General features: G+C 39.9%; 1 protein-coding gene across 8 annotated transcripts in view; it reads left to right on the forward strand.

The window, feature by feature from the left end:
* ENOX2 (ecto-NOX disulfide-thiol exchanger 2) overlaps positions 1-15,772 on the forward strand; it is a 267,589-nt gene that overhangs the window by 202,126 nt on the left and 49,691 nt on the right. For all 8 annotated transcript variants that reach the window (XM_004778712.3, XM_004778706.3, XM_004778710.3 and 5 more), the window contains one exon: positions 9,341-9,496. In XM_004778712.3, the coding sequence (XP_004778769.1) occupies positions 9,341-9,496 (156 nt within the window). The remainder of the gene's footprint in view (positions 1-9,340; positions 9,497-15,772) is intronic.

A 15,772-nucleotide genomic window follows, 5' to 3' on the forward strand; every position in this document is an offset into this window, starting at 1 on the left:
TGTTCTGCCCATCATTGCAGATGAATCCAAGAATGAACCAATTATTGAATACTGTGTGCTGCTTCCTTTATTTTCCCCTCAATTAAAATATCATTAGCATCCAAATATGGAGCCTATGAAGTCCCAAAGGAGAGAGTCTTTTATTATGGTGTCTCCACTTTATTGACTGTGTCACCTCCATAATAGGAGATGTTGGAAAGTATGTACTTATGGATCTTTTTTTTTTAAAGATTTTATTTATTTATCAGAGAGAGAGTGAGCACAGGTAGACAGAATGGCAGGCAGAGGCAGAGGGAGAAGCAGGCTCCCCGCCGAGCAAGGAGCCTGATGTGGGACTCGAACCCAGGACGCTGGGATCATGACCTGAGCCGAAGGCAGCTGCCCAACCAACTGAGCCACCCAGGCGTCCCTGTACTTATGGATCTTATTCCCAGTGCAAGACACTGCCCATCCATGGGCATTGTCCTTTTTAAGAAGACAGTTCTCAGGATGCCTGGGTAGCTCAGTCAGTTAAGCATCTGCCTTTGGCTCAGGTTGTGATCCAGGGGTCCTGGGATCAAGCCCCCCATCAGGCTCCCTGCTTCTCCCTCTCTCTCTGCACCCCCTCATACTCTCTCCCCTCTCAAAAAAATAAAATCTTAAAAAAAAAAGCGTGGGGGGAGAAGAAGAAGACAGCTCTCACCGAACCCAGAAGGCCAACTCTGATGGGAACAGAAAGAAAGAATGGGATGTGTGACACATGAGAGGCCACTGCTCTCCAAGCTCTCCAAGGAGAGTCGGATTTGTGGTTCCATTATTTTTAATATCTTCCACAAAAAGAATATGCCTTCAGTGGCAGATAAGGTTGAAATCCTGAGAAAGGAGAGCACTATTCATCTGCATGGTGGACACTTCACTGAAAGCCAATGACATGTAAAACACTAGAACAAACAGAATTAGTGCCTCCATAAAACAAGCTTAAAGCCTACCCAGTGATCATATTCTCAAAACTCCCCGTGGAAACTATTATAAAACGTGGCCAAGTGATATCATTTGCACATTCATTCATACAAGAAATATTTACTGAGGTCTGCTATATGTGAGGTACTGTGAGAAGCCCTAGGGATATAGCAATGAACAAAAAGTACAAGATTCCTGCCTTCATACTGGCCTCAGTACTTTTAGAACCCCCATGTTTTCTCTCTAATACATCTCATGTATGAGATGCTTCTTGAATGACAAATCAGAGGCTTCCTATCCATTTTGTTCATTTGTGCTTTTATTCATCCATCCATTCATTAAAAGTATATTGAGCTAGGGTCAGGGGGATCCAAAATGGGCAAGGCTCAATCCTTGCCTTCAAGCTCAAAGTCCAGTAGCAGAGGCAGCAAAGTCAGTATCACGACACTACAATGTAACAAATGTCTACATAGAAACATACAGAAAAGTACTGTTTTAGCCAGGATAGGATGAGGGGAAGTGATAGGTAAGTGGTCATGATCTAGGAACATTCACAGAAGTGGTAATATTTTCGTTCAGAATCCAGGGATGTATAGGAATGTGGCAGGAGGGAAAAAAAGAGCTAAGGATGGTCCAGGAAGCGGAAATGATGCATCAATGACTGAAAAGTATGTAATAGCGTATGGTACAGGGATAATGATTAAATGTTGAGTGGAATTACATCACCCCATTCCATAAAGACTTTGAGGCAGCTTGTAAGTAAGGTTATAATAAAAAAGAAAAATTATAAGTAAAATAAACCAGCATCTAGGAAAATATAAATGAGTATCAGAGGTGAAGACCAGGTAGGGAGGTTAATTAGAATTCAGATGTGTAGGTTATAGGATCCTACCCAATTTCTAAAGGTGAGCCATACAGTGACCAAATAACCAAAACAAAAAGGGAAACCTGATCAATTACATAATTTGCATTTTCCATGAGGAGAACATACACCAAACCTCAGAGAAGTCAAACTTTTCATAGCCCTTCACAATTTTGTGTGTGTTTGATATTTGTGTTCTGAAAAAATCTTTTCACAGGGAGCTTCATATATAGGAATGGAGACTGAGTGTGGTAGCTGAGTGATTTCTGAAGCCCAAGCATGGGTGTGTAGCCCAGGACTAGTCAATTATTTTCCCTAGTTTGTTGCAAAATGTAAGAACTAAAAATACAGTGATTTCTACATAAAGCTAAATTTGCACAATTGAAAGCACTGTTCTTTATTCTGAGATTATAGACTTTCTATATTTTTGGTTTTAAAATATTCTTTTATGAGCTGTGCAAATGGTACACTGGCTAGTTTCTGCTATTTTTCTCCACACCTTCTCTTGGCAAATTAAGAGGGCGATAATTAAATTTATACATGTATGTAATTTTATTTTATTCCTCTCTAAAATCTTGAAATCTAGTGTGAAATGTCCTCACTAATGCCCCTCTACAGGTGTTCACAACATCCCATGATGAGAGTCAAAGTCATGATCCTGAATCTGTCAAATGTTCCAACAAGGCAAGAACACAGTATAAATAAATAGGAAGGAATAGGTGGAAGATTGGCTAGAAAAAGTAGATATTTGCAAAAATTTATACTAAAGAAATAAAGCTTCATTAGAAATTTGAAATCAAAGTTGAGACTTACTAGGGTGAGTCTTTGTGATCTAAAATTATAACATATAACCCACCCAAGCCTAGTTTGCTACCTTATTTGCCATTGTACATGAACCAGGCCCTGCTTCAACTTTCCGGCTGGCCTGAAGCAAGGGTTTGGATGATCTTCTGCAGAAGCAGGCAAATATTGGTAGAACTTGAGAGTCATTATGCAAAAATTTGAAGACTTGTGCCCTATTTCCAAGAGGACTAGTGATAACTGCAGGATCATCTCACAGTGCAGCCAGGCTGTCATAGAAATATGTATTCTCTCTTCACCTCAGTGTGCAAATGATGGCTTTGAAAAGTCTTTTTGAGGATTTGCATGAAGAGGAGGCAGTCAAGACTGTAATGGGTTAAAATTTCTTAATACCTAGGCATAATTCTTAATTTTCCAGTGAATTTTGTAGGAACTCTAAAGAAAAAGCAATAATGTCCCAGAAATGTATACCTGAATTGGAATCCTAATTCTCTGTGAAATACCTTAATATATTTAGATCCCATTTGGAGCACTTATTTTAGTCTAATCTATGGTTGCATTACAGTGGTTTTACTGTGAGTGCAAACTACCCCGTGGTGCTTAAAGAGTCTCTGGAACATCTAACAGAATAGAAGTACCTTTATGGGCAGGGCAGCCCTTGAATGGGGAGAAGTCACTAAGTTCAGCAGAGCATTCTGAGGGCATGAAGGGGCTCCCAGCTAGCCAGAATCAGGCCCGGTTCTAAAAAGGTAAGAGCAACAGTAAATGTGCCATCTCCTACCTTTGCCCACTTCCACTTCATACACTGCCACAGTTTCAACTTCTTATGTGGGTCAAAGTTGAAACAATGGATTTAAAACAGAAGCTTCTAAATTACCTAATAGTGTGGCAATACATAGATCAAACATCTCAACAGGAAGTTCTAGGTATAGAAATAAGCAACTGGATGATAGCCTTTTGGACATAAATATTTGAAGGCCTGCTACAGGTTGAGTAGTTAGAAACAGAGTTTAATCTGACAAAGAGTATCTTTTTATTCCTGTGGATCCATGGACTTTGTGGGAAGCAATATAGAGTAATGGCTGAGAGTATGGTTAGTAAAAGCCACCTACTAAATGGACTTACAGTGTTAATTCTGAGCCTCAGTTTCCTTATCTGTAAAATGGTGAGTAATATATTGCCCATTCCTTAGAGTTACGAGGATTAAATGAGATGATATGTATAAAAACAAATCATTACCTAGAAATTAATGTACACTGAATTAATGAGTAGTAGTATTATGGACACCATCCCTCTTCATCTGCCACAAAAATGGAGTTTGCATTTTATAGGAAGAACACCACTGTGAGCCATCCTGCCAGAAAATATCAAGGACTGAACCATGAAATTGGCATGTGTGGTATCTTTGTCAAGCTTCAAAAATGGTCAGCCTGTAAGGTTCCTAGTGTTTTGTAGACATCTGTATTCTTAGTCCACCTAGTGGAGTGTTAGTCCCCTGACATTGTTTCAACTGGCCCACTTCCACACAGCAACAGTACAGTGACAACAGTTTCTCAAGATAGTGGCTCTGGGGCCTCGGAAGGTCACAAAGCTCCTTTCAATAATCTAAGAAAAATCATGATCAGTCTAGTTTGGGTGCTTAGTGTACTATCTCCATTCATTGAAAATAGCCAACTCTATTGACTAATCACATCCCATTCCCTAGTCATACTGCATACTTTATATATCTATTGCTGTATGACAAACTATTTTATAACTTAGATTAAAAAACAGTCATTTTATTCTATTTTATGAGTTTCTGGGAGAAGAATTTGGGTAGGACTCATATGGGCAATTCTTCTGTGCCATATGGTATCAACTGGGATGTCTCAGCTATGGTAGGCTAGTCTGGAGGTTCCAAGACAACTTTATTCATATGCATGGCAGCTTGGAAGGGACAGATAAAAACACCGAGCTCAGCTGGATTCCTCTCCTTCCATTTACTCTAAGGCCCTCTCCACATGTCTCTCTACAACCATACTCCAACGTGTTACACAGTCTCTTGAAGTTTCAATAGCAGGTGTTCCCAGAAACAAGAAATGGAAATGGTATCTCTCTTAAGGCCTGAGCCTGAAAATAGACACAAGACTTCTTCTGTCAAAGTAGTCTGGAGCCCATCCAGATTCAAATGGGGGTGGGCAACATAGACCTCACCTCTTAATGAGAGGAGTCTCAAAGAATTTGTATCTACCTTTAATCTGTCACACTGGGACAAAAAAAAAAAATGTATGGAAGCACTTTGTTGCTCATCTGCCATTTTTTTTTTTAGAATTTTTTTTTAAGATTTTATTTATTTATTTGACAGACAGAGATCACAAGTAGGCAGAAAGACAGGCAGAGAGAGAGGAAGGGAAGTAGGCTCCCTGCTGAGCAGACAGTACAATGTGGGGCTTGATCCCAGGACCCTGGGATCTTGACCTGAGCCGAAGGCAGAGGCTTTAACCCACTGAGCCACCCAGGCGCCCCTCATCTGCCATGTTTTTAATCATACCTGTTTCACCTTACACCTATAACTGAGTTAATTCATTAAAACAGTTGTCATAGTATACTGAGAGGCAGTGTAGTGGTTAGGAGCATTGTAGTTAGACCAGCCTAGATTTGAATCCTAGTTCTGCTTCTTACTGGCTTGTAATCATGGGCAAGTAACTAAATACTATGAGCCCCAATTTCTGTATAAAATGAAGGATAATAACAATAGCTAGTTCACAGGTTTGCTAGAATGTGATTTTATAAAATGCTTAGCACAGTGCCCTAGCACACTGTAAGCACCCAACAGTTTGGGTGTTGATAATCGGTGATACAGCATTTTAACTGCATGAATGTTTCTAAACTAGACTATGAGGCCGAGGATTTTGCCTTACTCATTCCCTCAATCCCAACACTTGGTACAGGGCCTGGCATCAAACTATTGAATGGATGGACATATGGCTCACTGAATGGCAGCATAGAAATGGTATGTGCCTCCAGTGTAACTCCCTGGCTCAAATGTGTAAGGAGAGCAGAGGATGATTTTACTTCCAGATAACTACTCTAGGTTGAATGCACCTAAGTTGCTAGGCAGTGGGAATGTTTAAAGCTACAATTAAGTATTACTTGAAATCTTGTAGTAGAGCTGCAATGCAGAGGAGCAAGCTGGCCCAACTAACACCGCATTCATAGCATCTCTAGTACACTGAGATTTGGGGAAGTTCATGAATCAGAAGAAGGAATACAAACCAATGCCTTATGACAGTTCCAGGCATGGCAGTGCCAAGAGTCAGAAGGCTGTAGGGAAAAGGTGCTAGAAGAAGAGGTATAAAAGCAAAACAGGGTGTTTATTGTGGGAAGGACTTTAGAAGAATACCTTGGCCTTTTCCATAATCCTTATAAGATGATTTCAAATCTCCTCCAAAATGAATTTGAATTCCTAAATTGAATTCCTAACATAAATGTTAATACTATGCACTTGTTAGTGTACTTGTCAAAGCCAGGCTGGAGGCCTTGACAAGGGAGATGATTTCTCTTGACGTTCTATTCCCAGTGTGTTTCAAATTGTTGGACTTCTTTGATTTTTCAGGTTCTGCAATACTTGTTTAAGTCCAGTGTTTTCAAATGGTTATTTTCTTGGTTGGCATTGGAAATTCACATCAACTTTGGTGTTTAATGGTTGAAGATAAACAAAAGAATAATCAATGTGTTAGGAGTCTTTGAAATGTCTTGTGCAACCTGCCCTGCAGCAAGCCCTGCTAGGCAATGTAGCCTATGGAACTCATGGCATATTGAACACAAGAAAGAAAGGGAGTTTATCTATTCTCACTTTAGCCGTATGTCATGAATACATTTGCTTTTAAATGAATTTCATAAAATATTAATGTAATCATACCAAACAGAGTGGTGAGTACATCAGTCAGGAGTTATATTTATCCTGTGTATTTGTTTTTTGTTTGTCTTCATTTATTAGTAGACAGTACATGGAGACAGGCATTTCTTTCTCAGCCAAAGCGGCAGAACTTGTTTAATGAACTGATGTTTCTGTAATCTGTGCTAAGGTAGAGTTGTGAGTGACAGAGATATATGAATAACAATGAGGAGGCAAGCAGAACAATAAAAAAGAAGACAAACATTTCAGTTGGAGGGGAAAAATAGATGGAATTGTTTAGTTGGCACACAATCTAATCTGATCTTTTCCTACTGAAAATTAACAGTTTGTAAATGGGTGAGATAATGTTAACAATTTTTCCAAAGTCATATACACAAGGAATCAAATTTTCCAAAGACATAAATGGCATTTTAAACCACAGTGCTCTTATTCTATAGCATAGAAACACGGGGTATCAGGGGCCTACGATGGAAAGGAAAACCTGGACCCCCTGCGCCCATAGAGCCTGACAAGCAAAAAGCTATCATAAATGCTTATAGAATGTGGGAATGAATGCCTGAATAAGTGAACTTATTGATATGTGTACAAATGTTTTGACTGGAAGGATGGAAACTTAACTGTCAAGACACCCACCTGTCATGCCAGAGGTTTTCATATCTGTTTTGTCCTTTCATCCTTTGAGCTAAATGTCATCATTTATCCCCACTTTTATCAAAAAAGAAATAGTGTTATATTACCAGATATTAGGAAACCTTCTTTAAGGTCATGTAACTAGTATGTGGGGAAACTAGAGATATGAGAGCCACAGGGAAGAAGGAAGGGAGTGTGTGTGTGTGCACACAGCCACATGCATGTGTACAAGTGAGTTGACATGTGAGAGTAAAAGTAAATTTCTTTTCAGAAAAAATTTCTTCTTTCTTGGAAGACATCTTTTTTTCTTCTCATACATATCTGGGGTCTTGATATTCCGGCACGTGGGAAGATAGGGAATGTCCTAGTTTTTATGGGCTGACTTTGAATAGAAGACGCACATGTGCTACCCACCTGCCCATCTACCTGGTCATAAGACTCACTTTTCTGGGCCTAGTATACCTGAAGTTCTGCTTCTCTATGGACCACAGATTTTTTACACTGTTTAGATCTACCCATTTCAGTATCTTAGAGAGCCACCCAGGGGATTCAGAGCCAGCTTGAGGACATGCTTTTCGGCATTGTTCCCTCAAGCATCTGTGGTGAGCAAAGTAAGGTTTTGGGGAGTCGGACCTGCTAGTGCTACTGCAACTACCCTTGCATTATCAGAACTCCTTATGCAATACTTTGTTTGCAGTGCATTGTGCATTCTGTAGCAGAGGACGGTGGTGAGAAGTGGGGAAATCAGGAAGTAGAATGCATTCCCTTCTCTCAAAGAACTTGTGTTTCAATATAGAGACAAAATTTAAATGAAATCAGTATCACCCTTAGACCCAGGCAAGTGGGACCATTGCCTTAGGTTCACATCTCAGGGGACCTCATGCTTTGAAATGCCTGCCCTGATACTCTCTAAGTCCCCATCTGGTGCTAAGGACCAGCCAGGTAGGTAGTGTGACCAGGGTAGGTGCCCTGAGTCCAGAACAGATCCTATATAGGTTCTAATCTTACGAAGCACCTTTCTTGAAATTTTTAAATTTCCCCATCATTGCCTGGAATTGACCAAGATGCACAGTGTTGTCTAAGCAAGGAGTCCCAATCTCATACTGAACTTATGTGGATCCCAGTTCTCCTTTCTCCCCTTTGGGGCACTCTCCAATCCTCTACCCCTCATGTGGGGTCAGCCAGATTCTCCAAGAAGCTTTGGAACTCCTGCCTATGGAGTCCTCTCAAGAGTCTTGGTTCCAGGAAGGCAGCTTGGTAAGTAAATCACTCTAGCTGCCTGGTGTGGCATTTCTTTCATAGTATCTCATGAGATTATGCCACTGAATAGTGTTGATGCTGATTTAGGGTAAATCAAACTGTGTATGTAGATGAATCTCGCAGAAAAAACATTTGTGAGGGCTCCTACACATCCAAGAAGCATCCCTGAATGAAAAGATGATGCAAAATAAAATAAAATTCAGTGGCAACAGCTGCAAAACAGTTTTTCAACACAGATTTGAGAATGAACCAGAAATATCTGGAAAAAGTTCTTCAGGGAGAATGGCCTTGAGGAGTTCTTTAAGGCAAGGCTTGAAGTATGGGGAGAATTTGGGGAGGCTCAGATGATTCTAGGCAGGAAGAATAACATGAACAAAAGCACGGAAAATGGTTATTTATCGAGTATTTTTTGTGCTATACATTATGCTAAGCACATCACATTTATCATTTTGTTTATTTGTCACAGCTCCCTATAAGGTAGGGGTTTGTAAATGAGAAAATGGAGGTTCAAAAGATTCATCCTGCTAAGCAAACCAGGTCTGCCTAATTCCCAAATTGTATGCTCTTAGTACCATGCTATACTGCAAAAAGACAAGTGTTACAAGGGAGAGGAAGAAGCCTTGTCCGAATGGAGTGGAGGGTGTGCATTGGGAACCAGTGGAAGGCAAGATCAACAGACAAAGCACAGTCATAGTATGAAAGGCCTGGATATCAAAATGAGATATAGAGATAAACAGATTGGTCAAGCAAAAACAAACAGACCTATCCCAAAAGGAAAATGCACAAGTAGAATATGATATTTAATCCTGGAGATGCTAATACCATGTTTTCTTAAATATTTCGCCTCTGTCTTAGAAAGATTTGGTTTGAAATTTATAAGGTAATATTCTGCCTCCACTTGACCTTGCCTGGTGTCATTTATTGCTCTCTCTTTTCTCTCCTTTTTTTAGATTTTGATCCTGCCCTTGGAATGATGACTGGAATTCCACCAATAACTCCAATGATGCCTGGCTTAGGAATAGTACCTCCTCCAATTCCACCAGATATGCCAGTAGTAAAAGAGATCATACACTGTAAAAGCTGCACGCTTTTCCCTCCAAATCCAAGTAATATTCTGCTTTTCCTCCACACAAGTCACAATGTTTTGGTGTCTAGGAACACTCTTTTTCAAAAGAATACCCAAGGGCTTCAAAGATGTATGTATAGAAGCTTCACCTAGAAAACAAAAGACAGGAAAATTTTCTCTTACGAGGCATGGCTGAATTTTATGCACCGAACAGTAGATTTTTGTGTGCTGGTTGCAGTACAAGTGATAAAACGTGTTTCTAATGCCATCTGGTAAGGAATTCAAGTGTGTTCATACAGAAAGAGACACCGGACACAAATTGTTTAACACTGTCATTTACAGACTCTGTTTTTCATAACTGGCCTGCATGCTGATGATGGCAGTAATAGAGTGTGTCTGAGCCTACCTGAGGCATATAAGAGTGTACATCTGGTGCTAAGAATCCTCCACTGCCACCAGATATTCACACATCACTCAAACTACTGCTATTCCACTGACGGGCTGCAGTAGACAGTGGGGTGAGGTTTAACTTGCAATGAGGGCAAAAAGGAATACTGAGATGAAGTCAAGCCACTTGCAGCCATCCAGGCAGTGAAAGTCATGTGGAAATGGTCTAGCGATCTGTCTTGTCGGTAACGAATAGGTTTCTCTTTAGACTCTTAAAAACATCTGCAAAGATATGGTGGATATATTTCACTTAAAACATAGCAGCAGTAATTGACTCAAGACTTTTTTTCTGAATCTATTTGGGGTTTTATTTACTTTAAGCGATCAGAAGTTATTTCTACACATGACCCAAGCCTCATTAAAGCTTTTTCCACAATTCTAGTGGTGGTGCTGGGTGGCCTACTTAAGGGAGCTGCTACCACAGTGCTGAGATTAAAGCTGTTAAGGGACACATTCAAGGATTCAGGCCATAGATCAAATGAACTTGCCTTATCACCATAAACAGAACTTCTGTCATGTGACTTCAGACAACTGTTTCATCTCCTACCTTACATAGGAATCGGTTAATCATGGAATCAGGCCCTGGCAGGGACCCAGATTCTACTTAGGATAGTCGGCTCATAACCGAGAGGATTTTAGAATCAGTCGGGGTTGATTAGACAAATCACCTTGGTCCCTTTTGTTAATGAAAAATGTTAATGCCTTCTTCAGGTCTTTGAACTTGAAGGTCAGCAGAATACTTCCTTCCAGGCCAATAAGAAATCTAGGAGACTAGCATCTCAGAGGACTGAATTGGGAGAAGAGCTAATATGTCACAGGAGAATTAGGGAATGGAGACTAAGATTGTCTAGTAGACTTTACCTGCCAGCTCAAGTGGCCATTCCTGGATTTGTGTTTAGTGCCTAAATGAGTGAATGGCACTGTGATACACTTGTCTCTTACTTTTACTGCCACTGTCCTTACAAAAGGGCAAGGACTTTTTTCCCTTTCTTCCCGTGTATCACCTTTGGATTAGAGAAAGCTGTGCATCACTGGTACTACCTTTCTTCACTTCAAAAGCCATGAATTTAGGCATTTCCAGTGTTAAAACCTCCTACATATGTAAAGGTAGAATCCTGCTGGTATAATCATCCATTTATTACATAATCAGCCTGCATTGGGCTTCATTGTCTCAATCAAAATCAAGTCCACTGTAACAGGATGGCTCATAACCTGTAATATCTAGGTGGGGAACAAGTGATGACTTTACAGGCTATTCAGTTGCTGAATTTCCAAAGAATAACAGATACCTTGTGTATAACACATAGATGACATTGTTGAGCAGTCCCTAAAAGAATATAGACATACGCAGCTTAAAGAGGCTCTAACCTTATTTTTAAGAGGTTCTATTTTTTTTATAGTCTCTCGGAAAAGAAAGAGACAGACATCTCTCAAATACATTTATATTTCTCCACCTATACCATGCCTTTGTAGTTCTGATCTAAAAGGGCCACAGAGTGAAAGGGAACATTTTACCTTCATGATTTAATCATTTAGTTCTTCATCCCTGTGTTAAGAATATGGACAAAGCAATTAGTGCCAGTAAAATGGTGGCTTCTGGGAAGGAACCTGGCTTTGGATTGAATTAAAAACAGGCCCTTCCGACACAGCTTAGTAAACTGGTGTTCTATTTCCTGTTTAGAACTTGGCTTTTGTTACAAGGGGTCTCAGGTTAATTGTATAGGGGGAAACACTAATGGAGAAGATTCCCTTAGTTCTGTGATGAAGACATGGCAAGTATGATTTTTGTTAACACCCCCAGACTGTGAAGGTGTGGTGGGAAGAGGGATTTGGTATGCCTGAATCCCTTATCTTCTCCAGAGCCAACCAACCTAAACTTGTCTGCCAGGCCTTGATTATAAACCCCAGGACTTAGCCTGCCTCTGGTATATTCAGCCTCTGTCTCTGGTATATTCTCTTGTACTCAGTGGCCTCTCAAGGAATAAGGTCCTGTGAGCTGGGGACTTTCAGTCTCTTTATGCAGCCATCGAATCTGCTTCTGTCTTGCTTCACTAAAAAGTATCTTTACCATCACTTCCTTACCCCTTCTCCCACCTGACGCTCCCTCCAAGTGCTTGTCACATATACAGAACCCAAAAGTCCTCGGGCTCCCATTACCCACAAATGCCAAGCCCAGCTCCTAACTTGACAAAGCTTTCACTGGTATGCTTCTTGTGACTGTCTTCAATCCTTCATTTCTACTTGCCACTTACCCACCCCTTAGTCAAGTTTAACTGCTTTCCCATGTCACATTCCTCTCCAGCCCAACTACAAGCCTATCTTCTCCTGGAACATTTCCACGTGAAAGATACTGAAATTAAAACAGTAATCATTCATTGCTCTAACACATTTTCACTTAAATATTGGGTGTTAGATACAATGGGTAATTTTTTACCCCTTAAATTACGTTATCTCTCTACTGTTTTTAGTACTAGTGACCCCTTCATCCTTCTTGAAACAATACATCATTTGGAAGTATAACAATGACAAAGACCACTAGACAGATTGTAGATCAAGAAAGAATGATAAACAAGCAGAGTGCCCTGAGGAATTCCAACATTTCCAAAATTTAAAAGAGAAGCAGGAGGTTGCATTTCTGTACAAAAACCATCTTTACTAGCTCTTTCCAGTTTTTTTTCAATTGTCTTTCAAATCTTCTTCATTTATGCCTTGCCCCACCCCTCTATCAAAATGTCCCTTGTTTAAGAACTCTAGTGACTTTATAATACTAAATTCGGTAGTCAATTCTCAGTTCTCCTCCTAATTGACGTAATAGCCAGATATGACACAGTTGGTTACTCCTCACTCATTGGTATGCTTTCTTTACTTGGCTTTCAGGATACAATGCTATTGGTTTTCCTCCCATTTCAGCTGATAGACCTTCTGCATGGAGAGGTTGCATTTTGAGTCTACTGTTCAGTTAACAGGAAACATGGAATAAATGGTGGAATATCATCTGCCATGTGTGTACGGGGATGTGGGAAAGCACCCAAGAGCACTTTTTTAATTTTACTATCTCAGGACAGGCCAACCTCATTTTGGCTCCTAGGGCTGGGTTCTATAAAGAAAATTAGAGAAAGTGGGTAAATTGAGAATTTTTTAAATATTTTATTTATTTATTTGACAGAGATCACAAGTAGGCAGAGAGAGAGGAGGAAGCAGGCTCCTCACTGAGCAGAGAACCTGATGCGGGGCTCGATCCCAGGACCCTGGGACCATGACCTGAGCCGAAGGCAGAGGCTTTAACCCACTGAGCCACCCAGGTGCCCCTAAATCAAGAATTATTAAAGATCCACCAGTCTTCTGGCTATTTCCAATCAGCTGGAATGACATTAAGATATATCTGACCCCTGCTCATTGTCTAGGGGCCTTCAGTCTTGGGCTGTCTAATAAAATCAACTCGAAGACTTTGCAGTACATAAATTCTGGCAAACCAGGGGAGTGATCTGTGATGCTTCTTTGAAAAATAAGATACGTGCAAGTGGTTTATAAGTCTTCCACACTGCCCTCTGCCTCACTTCTCAAAGATCAGCAGTGACCCTCATCTTAATGCTGATTACCCCAAAAGAGCTCCTCAGAGTAGGTGCTTAGTTGTAATTAGAGTTGCTAGAAACTCCTCCTTTTCTATTACTAGAGATTAAATTACTCTGTTATCTTGAATCATTTTACATGAAGTTTTCTTCTCTATCTAGAGTAATGGTTGGGGTGTTAGAAGAGTTCAGCACATTACCTTATTAATAGGTAGACTTTGAATTTGCCTTCCTATGGAGTTATCCTTGCTGTGCCCAGAACACTGTATTTCAGTGGGATTAAAAAATCAGGCCCAGACAAAAAAGTGCTTTGAGCTGTTAATTAAAGTACAAGTAATGTCCATTAAGGAAGATAGTACAGCCCATTGCCTTATTGAGTGGCATACACCTAAATCTCAGCGAATGCTATCAAAGAGGCTTTCTACATTTACCCAAGGAAAATAAATAAACCCCAGCATTCTTGACCCCACTCTTAGTGGTTCTTATGCTTGCTTACTTACCAGTTACCACAGAATAATCACAGCATCTAATAGGATGATGACTTAATCACAGAATTTTTAAACCTCACAGAATTTTTAAAGGGAAAAAAGCCTTTATATTTTCAGTGTTATATGTAACTGTGGCAGTAACCAGACATTCCTTAGAGTCTCTCAGTGGACTAAATGTAGACCTAACTAAAAAACTTAAATAATATAAAAAGGCGATCATTTGCTCCACAAAAAGTTTCTTATCAAATTCCTTAAATAGTAAACTTCTGAATGATTCTAAAACAGGATTTTCAGCTAAAGCCCTTGATTTGAAAACATGGCTCTGTGTTCCGTGGTCAAAACCATATGTGTCTTCACAGCTGTAGATTCCTCTATTGAGAAGAGTGATTCCTTCCCAAACCAAGCCTTATCTGAAGATCAGGATAAAGTAAGGAGCTGAGAATTTAGAAGTCCAGGTCTTGAGCAACCACTCCACTCCAGACTTGTGGTAGGGCTTTAGAAAGCCTCAGATTGGTAATCAGGAAACCCAGGTTCTGTAGCAGTAAATAATAATAATAATGATGCTACAGTAACTACTATTTATTGGGAACCTATCAAATGGTAGGCACTGTACCACTTGCAATCTAGACAGTAGATTATTATCCTACAAAAACCCTGTAGGGTAGAAGACAGTATCCTGATTTTACAGATGAACGAATAAGGTTCTCACATTATGTAATTTTTACAAGATCCTATAGTTATTAAGTTAAGGTTTAAATCCAGGTTTGCCTGCTCCAAGTTCATGTTCCTTCTCTCTCTATCTAATTTGGTGACCTTGAATGAGTCACTCAGCCTCACGCAGCTAAGGTTTTTCTCCGTAATGTGAGAAGTTTAAACCAAGTCAGTGGTTTTCAATCCTAGCTACCATTAGAGTTTCCTGAGGAGCTTTTAAAAAACAATGCACAGGCTGTGTCCAAACTAATTAAATCACTCCTTGGAGTGGGCCCAGGATTTTTTTGTTTGTTTGACTCCCAAGTTGGTTCTAATGTGCTGTCAGAATTGAGAATTGCTGTAAGTGTATGATACTAGAATCCTTCCATTCCTTGAAAATTCAGAAGCAGAAGTCTCAAGAGATTCTGGACCTCATTTTTCCCCTTTTTGGCTAAAATCAAATTGTGCCAGTGCCCATGACTAAGACATTTCAGATTCCTGTTCACTAGATTATCTTCATTTTCCTTTTAAACTTCTCCTATGAAACAAAAGAGTACAAAGTGAGTTCTTAAAATGACAGAAATTTTTAAGATTAACAGAAACTTTATAAGTTCCCTGAATCCCTTTACCCCCTTTTATTGACTAAATAGAGAGGAAGAGAGCATCATGAGAACCTGATTATTCTGAGCCACACTGATAAGACAGAGTGGTAGCAAAATGAGGAAGCTAGAGATGCTCATACCCAAGGAGGTTCCCAAATCATCCACTTGCCAACTTGGATAAGCGTCAAGCAGGGACCTTGGCCTGATCTACAAGTGAGGCTCATTTATTTTTGCATGGGAGCTGTAATCACTAGTTGTTAAGCTCTCCAAATCTTGAGCTGGGAGAATTATTATACAGAGCTGAATGGAAAGACTGGATTACACAAAATAAATCCTTGCAGATACAAAACCAACACTAAAAAAAACCCTTTATTTTGTTGGGCTGTGAACTGTAGAATTTTGCTTGGAAAATGCTTGGATACATACAAATAGCAAGACAGAGCTGGCAGATACAGCAGGCTTAATGTATAAGATGAGTGAGTAGAAAGCATTTTTTTTTAGCAGAGGGAGAATCGTCCAT

This window comes from Mustela putorius, unplaced genomic scaffold (assembly GCF_011764305.1).
Source record: "Mustela putorius furo isolate JIRA1106 unplaced genomic scaffold, ASM1176430v1.1 tig00003899_pilon_pilon_pilon, whole genome shotgun sequence".
NCBI lineage: Eukaryota > Metazoa > Chordata > Mammalia > Carnivora > Mustelidae > Mustela > Mustela putorius.